Source organism: Anguilla rostrata, chromosome 18 (assembly GCF_018555375.3).
Source record: "Anguilla rostrata isolate EN2019 chromosome 18, ASM1855537v3, whole genome shotgun sequence".
NCBI classification, from domain to species: domain Eukaryota; kingdom Metazoa; phylum Chordata; class Actinopteri; order Anguilliformes; family Anguillidae; genus Anguilla; species Anguilla rostrata.
Genome location: NC_057950.1, coordinates 30,454,140 through 30,470,432, shown reverse-complemented (window position 1 = coordinate 30,470,432; position 16,293 = coordinate 30,454,140). Strand labels below are relative to the sequence as shown.

The 16,293-nt window shown below is 45.8% G+C and overlaps 1 protein-coding gene across 12 annotated transcripts in view; it reads right to left on the bottom strand.

The window, feature by feature from the left end:
* Positions 1-4,444: 4,444 nt before the first annotated feature.
* LOC135244878 (transcription factor COE3-like) overlaps positions 4,445-16,293 on the bottom strand; it is a 101,063-nt gene continuing 89,214 nt past the window's right edge. For 3 of the 12 annotated variants that reach the window (XM_064317522.1, XM_064317524.1, XM_064317525.1), the window contains exons 12-16: positions 14,226-14,291; positions 12,772-12,955; positions 10,420-10,608; positions 8,240-8,443; positions 4,445-6,438 (exon numbers count right to left, since the gene is read on the bottom strand). In XM_064317522.1, coding sequence (XP_064173592.1) covers positions 6,398-6,438; positions 8,240-8,443; positions 10,420-10,608; positions 12,772-12,955; positions 14,226-14,291 — 684 coding nt within the window. In that variant the 3' untranslated portion in view covers positions 4,445-6,397. Of the gene's footprint in view, positions 6,494-8,239; positions 8,444-10,419; positions 10,609-12,771; positions 12,956-14,225; positions 14,292-16,293 lie in introns of all 12 variants that reach the window. The other 9 variants (XM_064317523.1, XM_064317526.1, XM_064317527.1 and 6 more) reach the window with 3 other exon arrangements.

Below are 16,293 nucleotides of genomic sequence, written 5' to 3'. Positions count from 1 at the left end.
CCGGCAGCTCCCGGTTATGAGGCATTATTGACTTAGAATTTATAAATATTTAATGTTCGCATTAAAAAAAAATGGCAGAGCACAGCCATTAGGACCGGACAATAAAGAGGCCTTCCCTGTGATTGAGTGCCGGGCTCTCGGTGCTGGACAGCTTTGGAGGAGAGCCCTTTGAAATGATCTGAGCAATATGGAAGCGCATTTTTTATTTATTTATTCATTTTTCCATTTCATTGCTCACGTCCAAACAGGAGAAAACTTCTACAATGGCCCTGGAATCAAAACTGTGTTTTCTTTTTTCCAACAACAACAACAATAAGAGAAATGATAGGTAATACTTAGTAAGGTGAATTTAGCTGTGGAGATTTTTTTAGTCTGCTGAGGCTGGTCTGTTCTGTGGTCATAGCTAATGGCTTGGTTGACATGGACCGTTCAGTTGGACTTATTCACTTAATGTTTATGATGATATCACAACTGAGCCCTCTGCACAAAACATCAGCATAAGCAGCGTAATATATAGACGGACCAACACATGCTGACGGATTTTCAATATCCATCACGAGCATTAAATAAGCATGTTATGTTAAGCATAGCACTACATCCATCAGTCTACTCTACACGTCTATGACCAGTTTTCTTACCTATCAAAGTCCACTCTGACATTCATGAGTGAATATTAATTTTCAATGAATAAATAATGTTTCCTTTGTGGACTGATACAAAATAGATCTATGATGATGATGATAATGATGATGATGATTATTATTATTATTATAAGCTTGTGAATGGATTACTAAAGCTTTTTCTGGCTATCATTTATCTGTGATTTAAACTAATCAAGTTATAATAGAAATACCAAATATATTTTCATATATTTAATAAGGTCAAATTAAATTGTATTTGTACATGGTGATTTTAACATGCAACCATTCTACAACTATTAGCGACACTTGCTTGGGACATCTATCCAAGCCTTCAGTAGGCTTATTATTTCCTTCTGTGGAGTTTGGACATCTCAACAGACAGTTTTCTAATCTCACCCTTGACCTACTTTTAGCCCGGTCAGCACCAGACAGGTCCCGAAGTGAAAGTGACAAAAGTGAAAAAAACTACCTCGGTGGAAAAGCACGTAGACGCAACACTGGGGACGCAGAGTCCGCTATAGCGTGCAGCACTAGTCACGTGGCCGAATGACTGCGAGTCAGTTTTGTGGTCTGTTTTGCGCCTTTCCTTACCTGTGACGAGGGTTTTGTTTTCCATTTAACGCAGACTCCCGACCCCTCCGGTGACAAAAGTGAGGTCGACCGATTCCCAGGGGAGGAATATAAAGACGCCTAAAATCTTTTGTGACGGTTCATTCATTGTGCTGCCTGCAAGATAGGACGCGCCGCCTCAGAATCCAGACACGCAGTTATCTGGCTCCGCGATTGTCCGGTAAAAAAGGTAAATAAGCGCGAGGGCTTACATTCAAACGCTGTTCCTTTGGCATGTTGACAATGCGGATATCGGCTGCGCTCATTATCGGCGGAGGCGCGAGACCCGAGCTCGCCGGTGACTTAACAAGCAGCAAATCACAGAGGCCGCCCCTCCGCGTTCCGTTAATTGTGTGTGTCCTGTGGAAAGATGATCACACAGACCGTTGTCCTGATGAGAAATTGACATTTTCTGACCCGCTATCCACAGCCCACTTCGGAAGACAGATAAGACGTATGGTTGTTTTAGAGGACAGTAGCCTTTCTTTCAGAGGCTTTATATCGCTCCGGTTGACCCAGTTGATGAGTATGGATTTCACAAGGGCCTTTTTAGAATTTGAACCATAAAAGGCTCAAAAACGATACCACCCCTTTATAGACAAAAGATAACCTTGCCCTTTGAATATATTGATTATTTATTAACTGGGCAGTTTAATGCAACAAAATGAGGCATTAGATTGAAGTCCATCTGAAGTGCTTGGAATAATCTTTTGAAAGCTTACAAGATTTTAAAAAAGGTTGCATTACGGTAATTGGCACACACTTAAACTTGACTTTCATGGAAAAAAATACCGATCGGAATCGGTGAGATTAAATATTTTTTGAATGACAGTATGACTGTTATTATTGCTATGGAGGTATTCAGAACTGGGTGGTAGAAGTAAGGATGCTGAATATGCCTTTTTGGTTAGTGCATATTCTTAATGCTACAGTATAGGGATTTGACTATCTCAATGCTCAGAGATGACAGAAGACAGAATTGTATTGTGGTAGACAGCATTCTGGGCTCTAATTTGGATTCCTGTACATAACATACCAAAGACACATTCCATTGGACTGCATCTTCCTGTAGTTTAGTAAGAAGACTCATGGATGGATTGTAACGTATGTTTTGAAGAGGGATATCTTCATTTATAATTTGTCAGATATTCAGCAGCGATTAGATAAATGCAAATATTCAGCTTTGAAATACTGCTGGCCATGGCCTGCCTGTGACAATCTGTTTAGAGTGTTATGATTACGGTTAAATTTCAGGAAGTTAAAGACCTATAATCCATGGGTGGTCACGGAAGCAATTTATTGTGAACTGCTCTCCTCTCGTTTAATAAGTTTTAGACATTTCCGTGGCGTATTTTGCAGCCAGCTAATTTACGGGCCTTTCCAGTTGTTTGTGACTGAAATAAACAAAATGTAAAACTGAAAAAGGCTGCATAGTGTAGCCAATGCGAGCTAATTTAGCGTTTGAGATGCAGTTTCTGTGTTAAGGACCAGCATGAGCATAATAGGCTGTGGCTAAAACCATTGGAAATCCAAAGGGGTGACCTTACTGACTGTTAAAGCTGACTAAAATTACAGCTGGCCTCTAAACAGGAGTTTATAAATTAGGTTTAAGAACAGGGTTCAAGTTTACTGACAAGTAGTGCCGCCATGGTAGGCGAGAGACAGAAAGTGATCGTGCATGTGCAATGGCTTTACGATAAAGTGTATCAGCCAATCAGGTGCTTACCTCTCATATTACATGAGAAGTGTCCATCAATCATGTTTCAGTGTGCACAGCTCACACCAGTTTGTGCACTATGACGTGCATTGCTAAGACCTGCTGTTTTTATTCTACACAATGCACTAAAATTGCCAAAGCTTTGCTATTTACTCGTTTTGTACTAAAAGCGTTGCTTTTCTTCCTGGTCGATACGTTCTTACTGCAGAGGTAAATAAAGGCTTTTCTACTGTTGAGTGCCATCTTGGGCTCAAACTCAGTGAGCATTAAGAAGAATGTAGTTACACAATCCAGAATAGTCAGAGATGTGATTCGGGGTTCACTCGCTTGACAGAATGGCTGGTTCCCCACTGGATGTAAAGGGGGAGTAAAAATTGAAAAGGTGTTGTTTTTTTCACCCAAAAAGCATGTGGTGTCAAGGTTAATTCATGTGTTAAGTTGAAGAGGCACTTGGTTTCAGTGCTCTACTGAACGTAGTGTGGAGACACCAGTTCAAACACAAACATCCACTACAGACGGTGACATCACCCCTTGAGAAGCACTGAGAGAGTTATTAGTTCCCTTTGCGGGGGACCTTGGTCTGTAGCTGCACGGGCTGGTTAGCATCCGTCTTGGTCCATTAAATCCCTTCAGCAGTCATACCCAGCGAGAGGCTGGGATTAGTGATGGGCGAGGTTTGAGTATCACAAATTTCATATTGGTTAGAGCAACCATGACCTGTCAAACACTGATTTTTTTTTTTTACCAATCAACTGGTTTTCTCCCAAAAGCGAAACCCAGTTAGCCCAAACTGATGAGTGACCGATAGTCGTAGTCCTAAACAGTTGTGGAACCGCACTCTCCCATCACTAGCTGAAAGCATTCGGCATTTAGGTGCAGACACACCTCACAGTTTCGTGTTGAGGCATAGAAGCAGTAGAGCTGATATGATGCCTTTTTCAAGGGTGTCCTGTCATGTGATGCCTCATACACGAAGCTGATTGGATGCCCTGAACCGCAGGCTTCTGTGATGTGTGCCCAAGACTTACCCACATAGGCTAGGCCACTGAAACCCCTCCACCTCAGGTAGACACTGTATAACAAGCAGAGATGCACTGAAGCCACACAATGAATGCCTTCTGGAATGGAGAGGGAGTGGACTACATTTCCCATAAGTACCATTTAGATGCGGGTCTGTCAACAGCTGCTCCTGAAGATTGGTCCATCTAATCAGATGGCTCCTGCAAGAGAACAATGAGCTCTACAGGACTGTATACTGTGTCTCTTAAATGCCAAAACTATAAAAAATGTATTGTGAAAATAATTCCATTAGGAAGTATTCTTTTAAATGGCCATGGCAACAAAAAAAAAACATGAATTTAAAAAAGCCAGAACTTAATTAAAACTGTTTTCCGATGTATTTCAGTTATACTATAAAATATCATAAAAATGTGGTGTACAGAATATTGCAAACAACAATTCAAATAAAACAGTGGAAGAAGGGCAGGAATCATGATGGGTTTTATTTAAAAAAAAAAAAAAATTGTGCTTTATACACCATAGCTAATTTTTCAGAATTAACGGTTGGCAATTGGGGTCTACGGATCTGTTAAAACAGCAGGGGAAAAGCAAGACCAAAATGGAACGAAAAACTTAAACTAAAATAACAAAACAGAAAGTTACTCTCAAGAAGTCCACTGTTAAGGCATCGTAAAAGTTTTTTTTTCTTTCTGATAAATTAGACTACATCGTCGGTTCTTTTCGTTTACGTTCCAAATTTAGACGTCTTGATTTCTGTTCCCTGTAAACACGGTTAAGCTATGTGGCAAAGCAAAAGTGAGTTTTTACATTCTACGAAAAAATAAAATAAAAATCAAAATTAAAAAAAATTACAACCACGAATCGAATCGTCCCTCTGGGGCATTCGAACATGCACATTTTTCTACGAGTATTATTACAGCCATGTGTCACAAACAATTTATCTGACTATACAACAAACAGTTTTTATTCAAAAAATTGTTTTCGATAACTTAAAAAGCAATATAAAAATAAACAATGAATTTGACTTTTCCTTTAAAAAAAAAAATGGACGGAAAGTCTCGACAAAGTAACAAAATTTCTGAAATACAAATGAAACGTCCGCACATTGCATTATGTTAATACAAAACAGCGTATGAAAGCGACGACTCTTGGCTTAAATCTGCTGCATCATGATACCAGGCCATGACAAACAATACACACAAGATCAAATAAAACGATGAGAGAAATGTACAAAATTTCAAAGATAAATACAATATTTATAATTGATATGTTACAAAAATTCCCTTGGTGACTGCGTGTGTGTGAACAAAAATAATTGCAATGAGCAAGTCTTTCACTCCTTGCCGTTTTCACAAAGAATAAAAGCTCATTCTAAATATGCAAGTGGAACTGAACAAAAAAAATTCAAGACAAGTGTATAAATATTTAGCTACAACTTTGGCAAAATCACAAAAGTCTACCTTTTTTCTTTTTCTTTTTTTTTAATAACCACATACAAAACACATTTGGGGAATAAGGAGCTAGAATTAAAAGGACAACTCTCTGGTACAAGAAACAGACTTCACAGTAGCCTAAGAATGCAATAGTATACAGTGTTAGCAAAAAGCTGAAAAACGTTGCAGGTCACACTTGCTTAGACAGGAAGCTTGGACGATGGAAGGACATCTTTAAACCAACTAGCATCTGATCTCTGTGTGCTTGTCAAAGGCAAGAAGAATTTTTGCAATATCAAAGTTACAGTTTCTACCTACAATAAGTTACAAAGTTCATTTTAAAGATGACATAAGCATGATAAAATCTCCCCCCGCCCCACCCACCGTTCCCCAACCCTTAGTTATATTTGTAAATTTGTTTTTGTTACATTTTGTTTTCTAAATTATATATTCCATATTTGTTTCCAGTTCAACGGATCACACACGTCTTTCCCTCCCCCCCTTTTTTCTTCTTGCCACAAATCAAAATAGAAAGAGAAAAAAAGGAATTCACATTATAGAGACACACAAGCAGTTGTGAATCTCTTAAACTGAGAAAAGTTCTGAGGCGTTTTTCATTAGTGTTATTTTTGTCACAATCAAAAAGGTGCATCCACGGCTCCCCCCACCACCCCCCCTCTCCCCCCCCCCAAAACGTAGTGAGAACTGTACACAGTCGAGGTGTAACCAGAAACTTTATACAAAATAGGCATTTATTCTTCTTCTTTTGTTGTCCTCCTGGCTAAGAAAATGTGAAAATATGCAGGAAAAAAACTCAGTAAAATGGAGTTCTCCATGAATTCTCTTGCATGTTGATTCATAATAATTCGAATAAAATCTTTGAAGCAAAGTCTCTTTTCTTCCTTCTGAATAACAGAATTTATTCTCGGTCTTTGTTCGCGATGACGTCGGTTCCACCGGCGTCCTCTGTTGTGGTTTTAAATGTGTCCCCTGAAGCCTGTTTTTGCGAAGAGCGACGCTGGAGAGAAGGAAAAGTGCAGATTACATGGGAGGCACCACCAGCCCGGACATCGCTGCAGAGAAAAAAAAAACACAGAGCACACGACTGGTTTCAGCTGAGGAGTCACCACAACACACACACCACAGAAACACACACAGGCTTAGGCCGACCGTCAGCTCAATCTGCCAAAAACATTGGAAAATGAACAGTAAAAATATTATGATTTAGGAGTTATAGCTAATATCAATAGTATATCTAATGAAATTGTACTTTGTAGCCAAAGAAAAGGACAACATAGCAGCAACTTATTTTCCTTCTGTAATTCAGGTAAAGCTTGTGCTGGCTGTTGAGCTAAAGTGTGCCTCCACGGTACGTTTGTGAAAGAGCAAAGCCGCTTATGAGAGGTGCTGTTTGTTTAGCGTTCTGAAGAGAGCGCCTCCTGGTTTCTCTTAACGCTCCGCTAAGTTCGCGGGGGAAGCCCGCTATCCCGCCGGCCGCCGCGGAGGCTTCTTAGCGGTCGGGAACGGGACCCATTCCGCTAATTCCGCTTCGTCGCGGGACCCCCGGACGGAAACCGGAGCTCCGGGAGATCAGAGGCCGTCTCCGCGCCGTCTGCCGGGCGGTCGTTAGCCACGGCTAGGCGGTCGTTAGCGACGGAGTCGTCCGCGGTCTCCGGCCCCGTTTCGCTCATCTCGGCGATTAGGCGACTAGCGAACCGCCGGACGAAAAGTGATTACTTCGCCGCTAGTTTATTTGCGCTGTCGTGCTCGGAGTGCTTTTGAGTTTGCGGGACCGCTCGACGGTGAGGCCCTCCTCGTTAATCTCTGCCCACCGCATATTAATAAGCACGCGCGTGTAGCAACACGAACTTTCATTTCCCAGTTCATTAATTCAAACGTTATTAATCTCAGATTTGCACGATGGCTAAAACTTTACATTACATTACATTTACTTGGCAGACGCTTTTATCCAAAGCGACGTACAAAAAGTGCATTTCATGGTCATAGACAACTGCTGAACACGGGTTCAGTAAGGTACAATACTTATTTTGTACAATACTTAACTTGTTTTTTTTTTTTAAAAGGAATCAAGTTGGCCTTGACATACAAAAAAGAAAGGACTGAAATTTAATCTTACATTCTCATTTTGCATCTCCAGCCAGAGGTCAGAGCTCAGTCCAGCTCAGAATGATGTGTGCCCATGTTTAGACAAAAATATTTCCGGGGTGTTTAACCTGGTATCCCTTTAATGCATTATGCAGAGTTTATATGTTTCATATTATCTTAATGATGTAGGAGTCTTCAGGGTTTTAAAATGCGTTTCGTTCAGATACAATATTAATCTTAAATAATCTATTTTGTGTTTTTGGAGGGCATAAGGCACAAGCATCTTATTAAAACTCTAGGCTTAATTGACCATGCCTCACTCACTGACTGAAAGAAGCTCTCTTTGCAAATTGGGGGTTCAAAATAAAACATGTCGAAATAATTAAGGTACGAAGCGTTAAGTGATACTTCAAAATTTCAATGAAGAAGCCTTTCCTTTCCTCGGTTTATATGCTGGCTCGAGCACCAGTTTTTCCAGCTTTGAGGAAAAGCATTCCTGAGTGGCACACTCGGTCGCTAAACGGCCAATAGGAAATAGGAAACAAAAGCAATCAGCCAATAAGGTGACGGGCACTCACGTGCGCGCGACTACACAACGGATCAATCCACTCGTCCCCCGAGCCACCGACACACAAACCAGTCCGTGGCCCCGCCCGGCGGCGCCCGCAGCGCCCGGGGGCCCGGGCCCTCGGCCAGGGGGAGGGGCTCCTCACCTTGAAGGGCGTTGCCGTTGGCGCTGGTGCAGGAGGGGGGCGGGGAGGCCTGGGGCCTGACGACGGGGGCGAAGGCGCTCTTCTGTTTCACTGCGGAGACGACATTGGCAGGTGAGAAGGGGAACGCGCTGTGCGCACTGACACTGCTACAGTTTGGCGGGAGAGCGAGCGAGGAGGCCGCCAGAGTAGGGCTGGAGGGCACTACTGAAACAGAGCACACACAACCGCCGCTTAGGGGGGAGGGCACTACTGAAACAGAGCACACACAACCGCCGCTTAGGAGGGAGGGGCTACTGAAACAGAGCACACACAAGCGCCGCTTAGGAGGGAGGGGCTACTGAAACAGAGCACACACAAGCGCCGCTTAGGAGGGAGGAGCTACAGCAGAGCACACACAACCGCCGCTTAGGAGGGAGGGGCTACTGAAACAGAGCACACACAAGCGCCGCTTAGGAGGGAGGGGCTACAGCAGGGGGGAGGGGCTACAGCAGAGCACACAACCGCCGCTTAGGGGGGAGGGGCTACAGCACACATAACCTGCACTTAGGGAGGAGGAGCCACAGCACACATAACCAGCGCTTAGGGGCAGGGCTACAGCAGGGGGGAGGGGCCACAGCAGAGCACACACAACCGCCGCTTAGGAGGGAGGAGCCACAGCACACATAACCTGCGCTTAGGGGCAGGGCTACAGCAGGGGGGAGGGGCCACAGCAGAGCACACACAACCAGTGCTTAGGGGGAGGAGCCACAGCACACATAACCTGCGCTTAGGGGAGAGGAGCCACAGCACACATAACCAGCGCTTAGGGGCGGGGCTACAGCAGGGTACACACAACCAGCGCTTAGGGGGAGGGGCCACAGCAGAGCACACATAACCAGTGCTTAGGGGGAGGGGCTACAGCACACATAACCTGCACTTAGGGAGGAGGAGCCACAGCACACATAACCAGCGCTTAGGGGCAGGGCTACAGCAGGGGGGAGGGCCCACAGCAGAGCACACACAACCGCCGCTTAGGAGGGAGGAGCCACAGCACACATAACCTGCGCTTAGGGGCAGGGCTACAGCAGGGGGGAGGGGCCACAGCAGAGCACACACAACCAGTGCTTAGGGGGAGGAGCCACAGCACACATAACCTGCGCTTAGGGGAGAGGAGCCACAGCACACATAACCAGCGCTTAGGGGCGGGGCTACAGCAGGGTACACACAACCAGCGCTTAGGGGGAGGGGCCACAGCAGAGCACACATAACCAGTGCTTAGGGGGAGGGGCCAAAGCAGAGCACACATAACCAGCGCTTAGGGGGAGGGGCCACAGCAGGGGGGAGGGGCCACAGCAGAGCACACATAACCAGCGCTTAGGGGGGAGGGGCCACAGCACAGCACACATAACCAGCGCTTAGGGGGAGGGGCCACAGCAGGGGGGAGGGGCCACAGCAGAGCACACATAACCAGTGCTTAGGGGGAGGGGCCATAGCAAACATAACCAGCGATTAGGGGGAGGAGCCACAGCAGGGGGAGGGCCAAAGCAGAGCACACATAACCAGCGCTTAGGGGAGGGGCCACAGCAGGGGGAGGGGCCACAGCAGAGCACACATAACCAGTGCTTAGGGGGAGGGGCCACAGCAGAGCACACATAACCAGCGCTTAGGGGAGGGGCCACAGCAGGGGGGAGGGGCCACAGCAGAGCACACATAACCAGCGCTTAGGGGGGAGGAGCCAGCCAGTTACAGCACAGTCAAACCAGATCTGCTCTCCTCTCATAATATAGAATTACCATAATAATAATAATAATAATAATAATAATAATAATAATGATTTGACATATGCAATCCACTCCTTTTGCCTCTTCCTGGTCAACAGTTTTTGTGTTGGACTCAAAATTTTTCAGCCAAACTTTGTGGTGGTCTTTTGTGGTAATTTTGTATTTGCTTACTGATTAATTCTTGAAATCCACTTTTATCCCAGATTAAGCTCTTTTTTGTTTTGGTGTGGGGGGGAGCAGGGGGGTTGTGGTGGGCCAGATTTCAGCCCCCATTTTAGTTGGCCTTCCTGTTATCCAGTAGTGCACCCTTCCAAAAAAACCAATCAAAAGAAGCAAAGAGGAACTGCCCCACAGCACAAAACCGAAGGCGTTTTAAGGTGGGGGGGGGGGGGAGGGGAGGGGATCCGCCCGGATACTTACTGCCGTAGGGGGAGTTGGCCGACGAGCCGTTGAGGAACCCCGGGGAGCTGGGCACGCCCAGGTTGGACATGGCGGCGTTGCCGTAGCCGTTCATGCTGTTGCTCACCGTGTTGTAGTTGGACTGCTGGGGGGTGCTGCTGGGGATGTACCCCCGCGGGGAGACGCTGCCCGTGTTCCGGCTGTACCCCACTGCCGGAGGGAAAGGGCGGGGCGCGTTAGGGCCAGAGCCGAGCAGGGTCTCATCAGGCCTCGGGTTCAAACCCACAGACCACGGATCTGTACCTGACCAGGAACAGCAGCTCTCCCAGTCGCGATGTACCTCTGTGGTCTAAGGGGTTAAACTTGAGGCTTAATCTACCGCTAAACTGGTTGCAGTGAAGTTTACTTCAGCATTCTCTCGAAACGGTTTATCAAAGAGATAGCAAGAGAGCAGCAATGCGTGGCATAGCTGATATAAGAACAGCAATTATACAACAATAGAAAACAACTACCAAGAGTGACTGTACTAACACCAATTGGCTATTCATGTGATTCAGGATAGTGAACAATGGGCCTGACACAGCATCTTAATGTCACAAAGTGCAGTTTCATTAGTCCACTGGAGTCCTTTAATGATTTAATTAGACACCGTGCCCTGCAGACTGATTCATTCATCTGACTACTTCCTGAAAGCATCAGCATGACACAGGGGTTTGTGAAGCTTCCTTAACACACATTAAACATTTATCATTGCAATAAAATAATTAAGATTAAGCTGGCATTTTTCCAGTGTGTGTGTGTGCGAGTGCATGTGTGCATGTGTGTGTGTGTGCGTGCGTGTTTTTTTGGTGTGTGTGCATGTGAGTGTGTGTGTGCGCATGTGCATGTATAGCCGCTTTTCCACCGCATGGTACCGGCTCAACTCATTACATTACATTACATTACAGGCATTTAGCAGACGCTCTTATCCAGAGCGACACAACTTTTTTTACATAGCATTTTACATTGTATCCATTTATACAGCTGGATATATACTGAAGCAATTCCGGTTAAGTACCTTGCTCAAGGGTACAACAGCAGTGTCCTTACCCGGGAATCGAACCTGCGACCTTTTGGTTACAAGCCCAGTTCCTTACCCACTGTGCTACACTCCGTCCTTACCCACAACTCGACTCTACTCGCTTTTGGTACCAGGTACTTCGTTTTCCACTGCAGATAGTACCCCCGTCAATGTAGCTGGTCGTCATTAGCGACGCCGCATGAAAGGCGTTGCTCTGACCAATCAGTGGTCTGCAGTGTTTTCACGTCACCTTTTGGTATCGCCTCAGCTCGCTTGGAACCTCGACAGAGGTGATACCAAAAAAGTACCAGGTACCAGGTACTATCCATAACTTTTGCCCGATGAAAAGCCAAAAACGTTGAGTCGAGTCGAGTTGAGCCGGTACCATGCGGTGGGAAAGCAGCTTATGTGAGCGATCGAGCGTGTCGTGTGTGTGTGTGTGTGTGTGTGTGAGTGTGAAATAAGCGTGAGCGCGATGCGTTCTCGTGTGAACACGCCTGAGCTGGCTGGCGTGTGCGTGTTCCCCGGCTGTGAGGGAGGCGTATTTCCCACCCTGACCTGACATCGGCAGCAGTGACAGTGAGCAGATGTACCGCGCTTATCGGCTGCGGCGGTGAGAGATTACCAGGAGCTGCCGCTCGCAGCCGCGCAAACAGGAAACGCGACGGTGCCGGCCGTCCCCCTGGGAGATTAATAATGAGCCGGCCAGGAAGGATAGAGAAACAGGAAAGAGAGAGCAGCCAGGAAAGAGAGAAACAGGAAAGAGAGAGCAGACAGGAAAGACAGTGTACAGGAAAGAGAGAGCAGACAGGAAAGAGACAGCAGACAGGAAAGAGAGAGCACCCAGGAAAGAGAGAGCAGACAGGAAAGAAAGAGCAGACAGGAAAGAGAGCACCCAGGAACGAGAGAGCACCCAGGAAAGAGAGAGCACCCAGGAAAGAGAGAGCAGACAGGAAAGAAAGAGCAGACAGGAAAGAGAGAGCACCCAGGAAAGAGAGAGCAGACAGGAAAGAGACAGCAGACAGGAAAGAGAGAGCACCCAGGAAAGAGAGAGCAGACAGGAAAGAAAGAGCAGACAGGAAAGAGAGAGCACCCAGGAACGAGAGAGCACCCAGGAAAGAAAGAGCAGACAGGAAAGAGAGAGCACCCAGGAAAGATAGTGTGACGACACAGCGGACAGGGAGGTGAGTCCAGACCAGGTAACAGGAGAGTGAAGGGGTGGAGTTTGGATCTAGCGGTCTGCAGCAGAGCATATCTACACTCTATGGTGTCGTACACAGCAGCAGACTTATCTACACTCTATGGTGCCTTACCCTGATCGTTGCCCTGTGACGTCTCCGAGACGTTGACCGCTAGCTGGCTGCCGAAGGAATTGACTCCCACGCCCATCATGCCGCCGTGGGACGCGGTGTTGGCGAGCGACGGTATCTGGCTGTGATTGCGCGGCACGCTGTACAGGGCCTCCGCGATATCGGCTGCCCTCTTCAGGATGATCTCCTGCAGGAAGCAGAGGAGTCAGACAGTGTTATCAGCACACAGCTGCCCTGCTTCAGCTCTCAGCCTGTCTCACTGTGCAGGCTGCATGTGTGAGTCCAGAAACAGAGCCACTGTCACTGAACACACACTGTCACTGAACACACACTGTCACTGAACACACACTGCCACTGGACACACACTGCCACTGAACAAACACTGTCACTGGACACACACTGCCACTGAACACACACTGCCTAATCAACACACACTCACTGAACACACACTGTCTGGTGAACACACACTGACAGTTGAACAGCCACACCTTGGTGAACACATTAGCCTGGTTTCAATCAACTGTTTTTGACTTACAGCTAAAAGTGCTTTTTTTTTTTGTCCTCACAAAATCGTTTTGGTGAGTTCACTGTGATGAGGACTAAAACAGCCAAACCATGATGAGGAAGAATTTAAAAGATAATAAAACTGGGTCAAATATTGAATGAATCTAGGTCAGGGATTTATTCTAGGTATTTTCTCCATCTCCAATTCAATCTCATCTCAATTTCATAACTTTAAGTATTTCCACAGGATCACATGGATACCATCAAGATCATTTTGAAAAATTACATATCTCCAGGCATTAACAAAGAACCAACTTTCATTCTGACATGCAAGCCACTGATAAATATAATTGTAATAAATGCAAATGATACACGTATGTCTACTCGAGGACAGATCAACAATACATTTTCTAACTTGGCTGTTTAAGAAGTTATTTGTGAGTCATTTGAGAAGCTACAAGATCAGTAAGTTTATTTGGGAAGTCACATTAGTCACAGAATCGCTTGGACGCTGCTCAAGGTTGCGCTCTCGTTTGAATGGAGCTTGCGTGGGCGTTGAGAGTGATTCATTCTCAGATGTCTATAGCAGTCAGGGAGCCGGGCTTCAGGACGGCTAGTCTGCTAGAACCGTGGCGCTAGCCTGCTTCTGAAGAACCGTGGCGCTAGTCTGCTAGAACCGTGGCGCTAGCCTGCTTCTGAAGAACTGTGGCGCTAGCCTGCTTCTGAAGAACCGTGGCGCTAGCCTGCTAGAACCGTGGCGCTAGCCTGCTAGAACCGTGGCGCTAGCCTGCTAGAACCGTGGCGCTAGTCCGCTAGAACTGTGGCGCTAGCCTGCTTCTGAAGAACCGTGGCGCCGCGTGGTCGAACGAGAGCCGTCTGCGAAACACATACGATGGGACCGGAGCAGGAGCCCTGCTCCTCAACTCTGTTTTTCCGCCGCGTGATGACTTTACCTGATTGTTATGGGGCATTCCGTACAGAGCTTCCACCAGGTCAGCGGCTCTCTTCAACAGCACCTCCTGCAGGCCGAAAAGAGACGAGCGCACATGGATCAGACAGCCAATCACAGATCCTTATTTTCAAGGTTTAATAAGACAATGTTCTGATACTGGCATTATAGGAGGATAATAAGACATAATAAGCATTCATAGCAGTCAGACCTGGGTCAAATACGAATTTGTTTTGGATTCAAATACTTTTCTGTGCTCTATTGATCTTGCCTGGTGTAACTGAGCCTGCCAATATGGCCAGAAGGCGGCGTTTGCGCTTTTTGAGAGTATTTAATTGGTTCCAATACACCAGACAAGACCAGTAAAGCATAGAAAAGTATTTGAATCCAAAACAAATATGTATTTGACCCAGGTCTGATAGCAGTATTACCACTATGACTGCTACTACAACAACAACAAGAAAAACAACTACTACTACTACTAATAATAATAATAATGATGAAGATGATAACAAATGTCATGTAAGAGTCATTGAAGCACAAGAATTCAAGAGGTCTGATTTGAGAATAAGTCTCTTTGAGGATATTAAACAAACAAACACACACTGGAGATGCACAGGGGCACTGACGCTGCTTTTCCCAGTTTATTCCGCGTAGCCTACTTTAGCGTGGAAACACAATGAGTCATTTTCCGTATCTTAATTAAACTGGCGGAGTGCTTACAGACAACATCTCGCCCCTAATTCACGGCCCAAATTTGCAAGCGAGCCCGGCGCTTATTCTTCTTTCTCACCAACAATAAAGCGAATTAGCTCGGGTTAATCTACTTCTTTCATAATGACATTAAGAATTTTTTCAATTAACCTCTTAGACTGGCTGTTGTAGCGGACTTCATAAATGACTTCCCATCCAGCTCACGCTGAGTGTAGCCTGGGGACATGGATGCACTAAATTTTGTCTTATCCATGTCTGCATGCGTCCCCCCGACTACGGCGCACGGATTTAAGTCAGTGCACGCGGCAGTTCTCCACAAAAAGAATTTCTGGCCCACGGCCCTACTCCTCGCTCACACGCACAGCACAGGGTGGGTTTGTGTTCGTGTGTTTGCGCGCGTATTCTCTTTAAATTAAACACGGTTCCGCCTGTTCCAGACAATTCTTCCAAGATTTATTAGGTACATACTTACACCCAAATAAGCTTAATCATTTTTTAGGAAGAACTAGAAGTGATGTGACGTCATTTTATTTATTTGTTTTGAAGTTTGTGGGACGTGTAAAAGTCTGTTTGTTTTTGCTCCTTCGGTTGGGATTTTCTGTTATGTATGCTGAGAGGCCTCAGATGTGCATCTTGTAATTCACGCAGAAAGTGCGCGCTCTCTCTCTCTCTTTCATAACAGGCGTTAATAATGTGAGCGTGCCGTCAGCTGGCAGTGCCAATCTCGAATTAAAACAGCAGCTGCTCCGAGACGACGGGTAAACCCGACACAAACGCGCCGTCACAGCCGCCGCTTCAAAGGACAGCCTCGCCGAATTTGGAGCGCGTTTCAGAGGAGGGGCAGACCGCATTACGGAGCTCCTAACAGAGGCTCAATAGGCCTTTCATCCTGAAGAGCCTTCGTTCCCCTTATCTTTTGTTTATCAAGATTAATCACTGCGGGGGCCACTTCTTGCGTGTGTCACGCGCGCAGAGAAAACACAGTTAATCCAGAAAGTTACCGGATGGGTGGCTCTTAAAACGGGCTTTTACCTCTGAAATTGGTGTTTGTGCTTGATGTTGCTTGCATCTAGTTTGCATACAAATAAAGAATTATTCTTGTCATGAAGCAGGTAGAATCAATACGAGGCACAGCTGTCTTAATCTGGAGTCCGCGAGCGAGTCGCCGCTCTCAGACAAAGATAAAGTGCTTATTTATGTATATTTTTCTTTTCGAGGTGTTAATAATTACTCATAATCTCTTCCATCAAGTCAGAAGACTTTTTACATGCCTTTCAATTTTAAGCAACAATTAAAGTAATTAAGACCGTCGCGTTTACAAGCAATTTTTCATTTCCGGAAAATACCCTCGCCCTCCT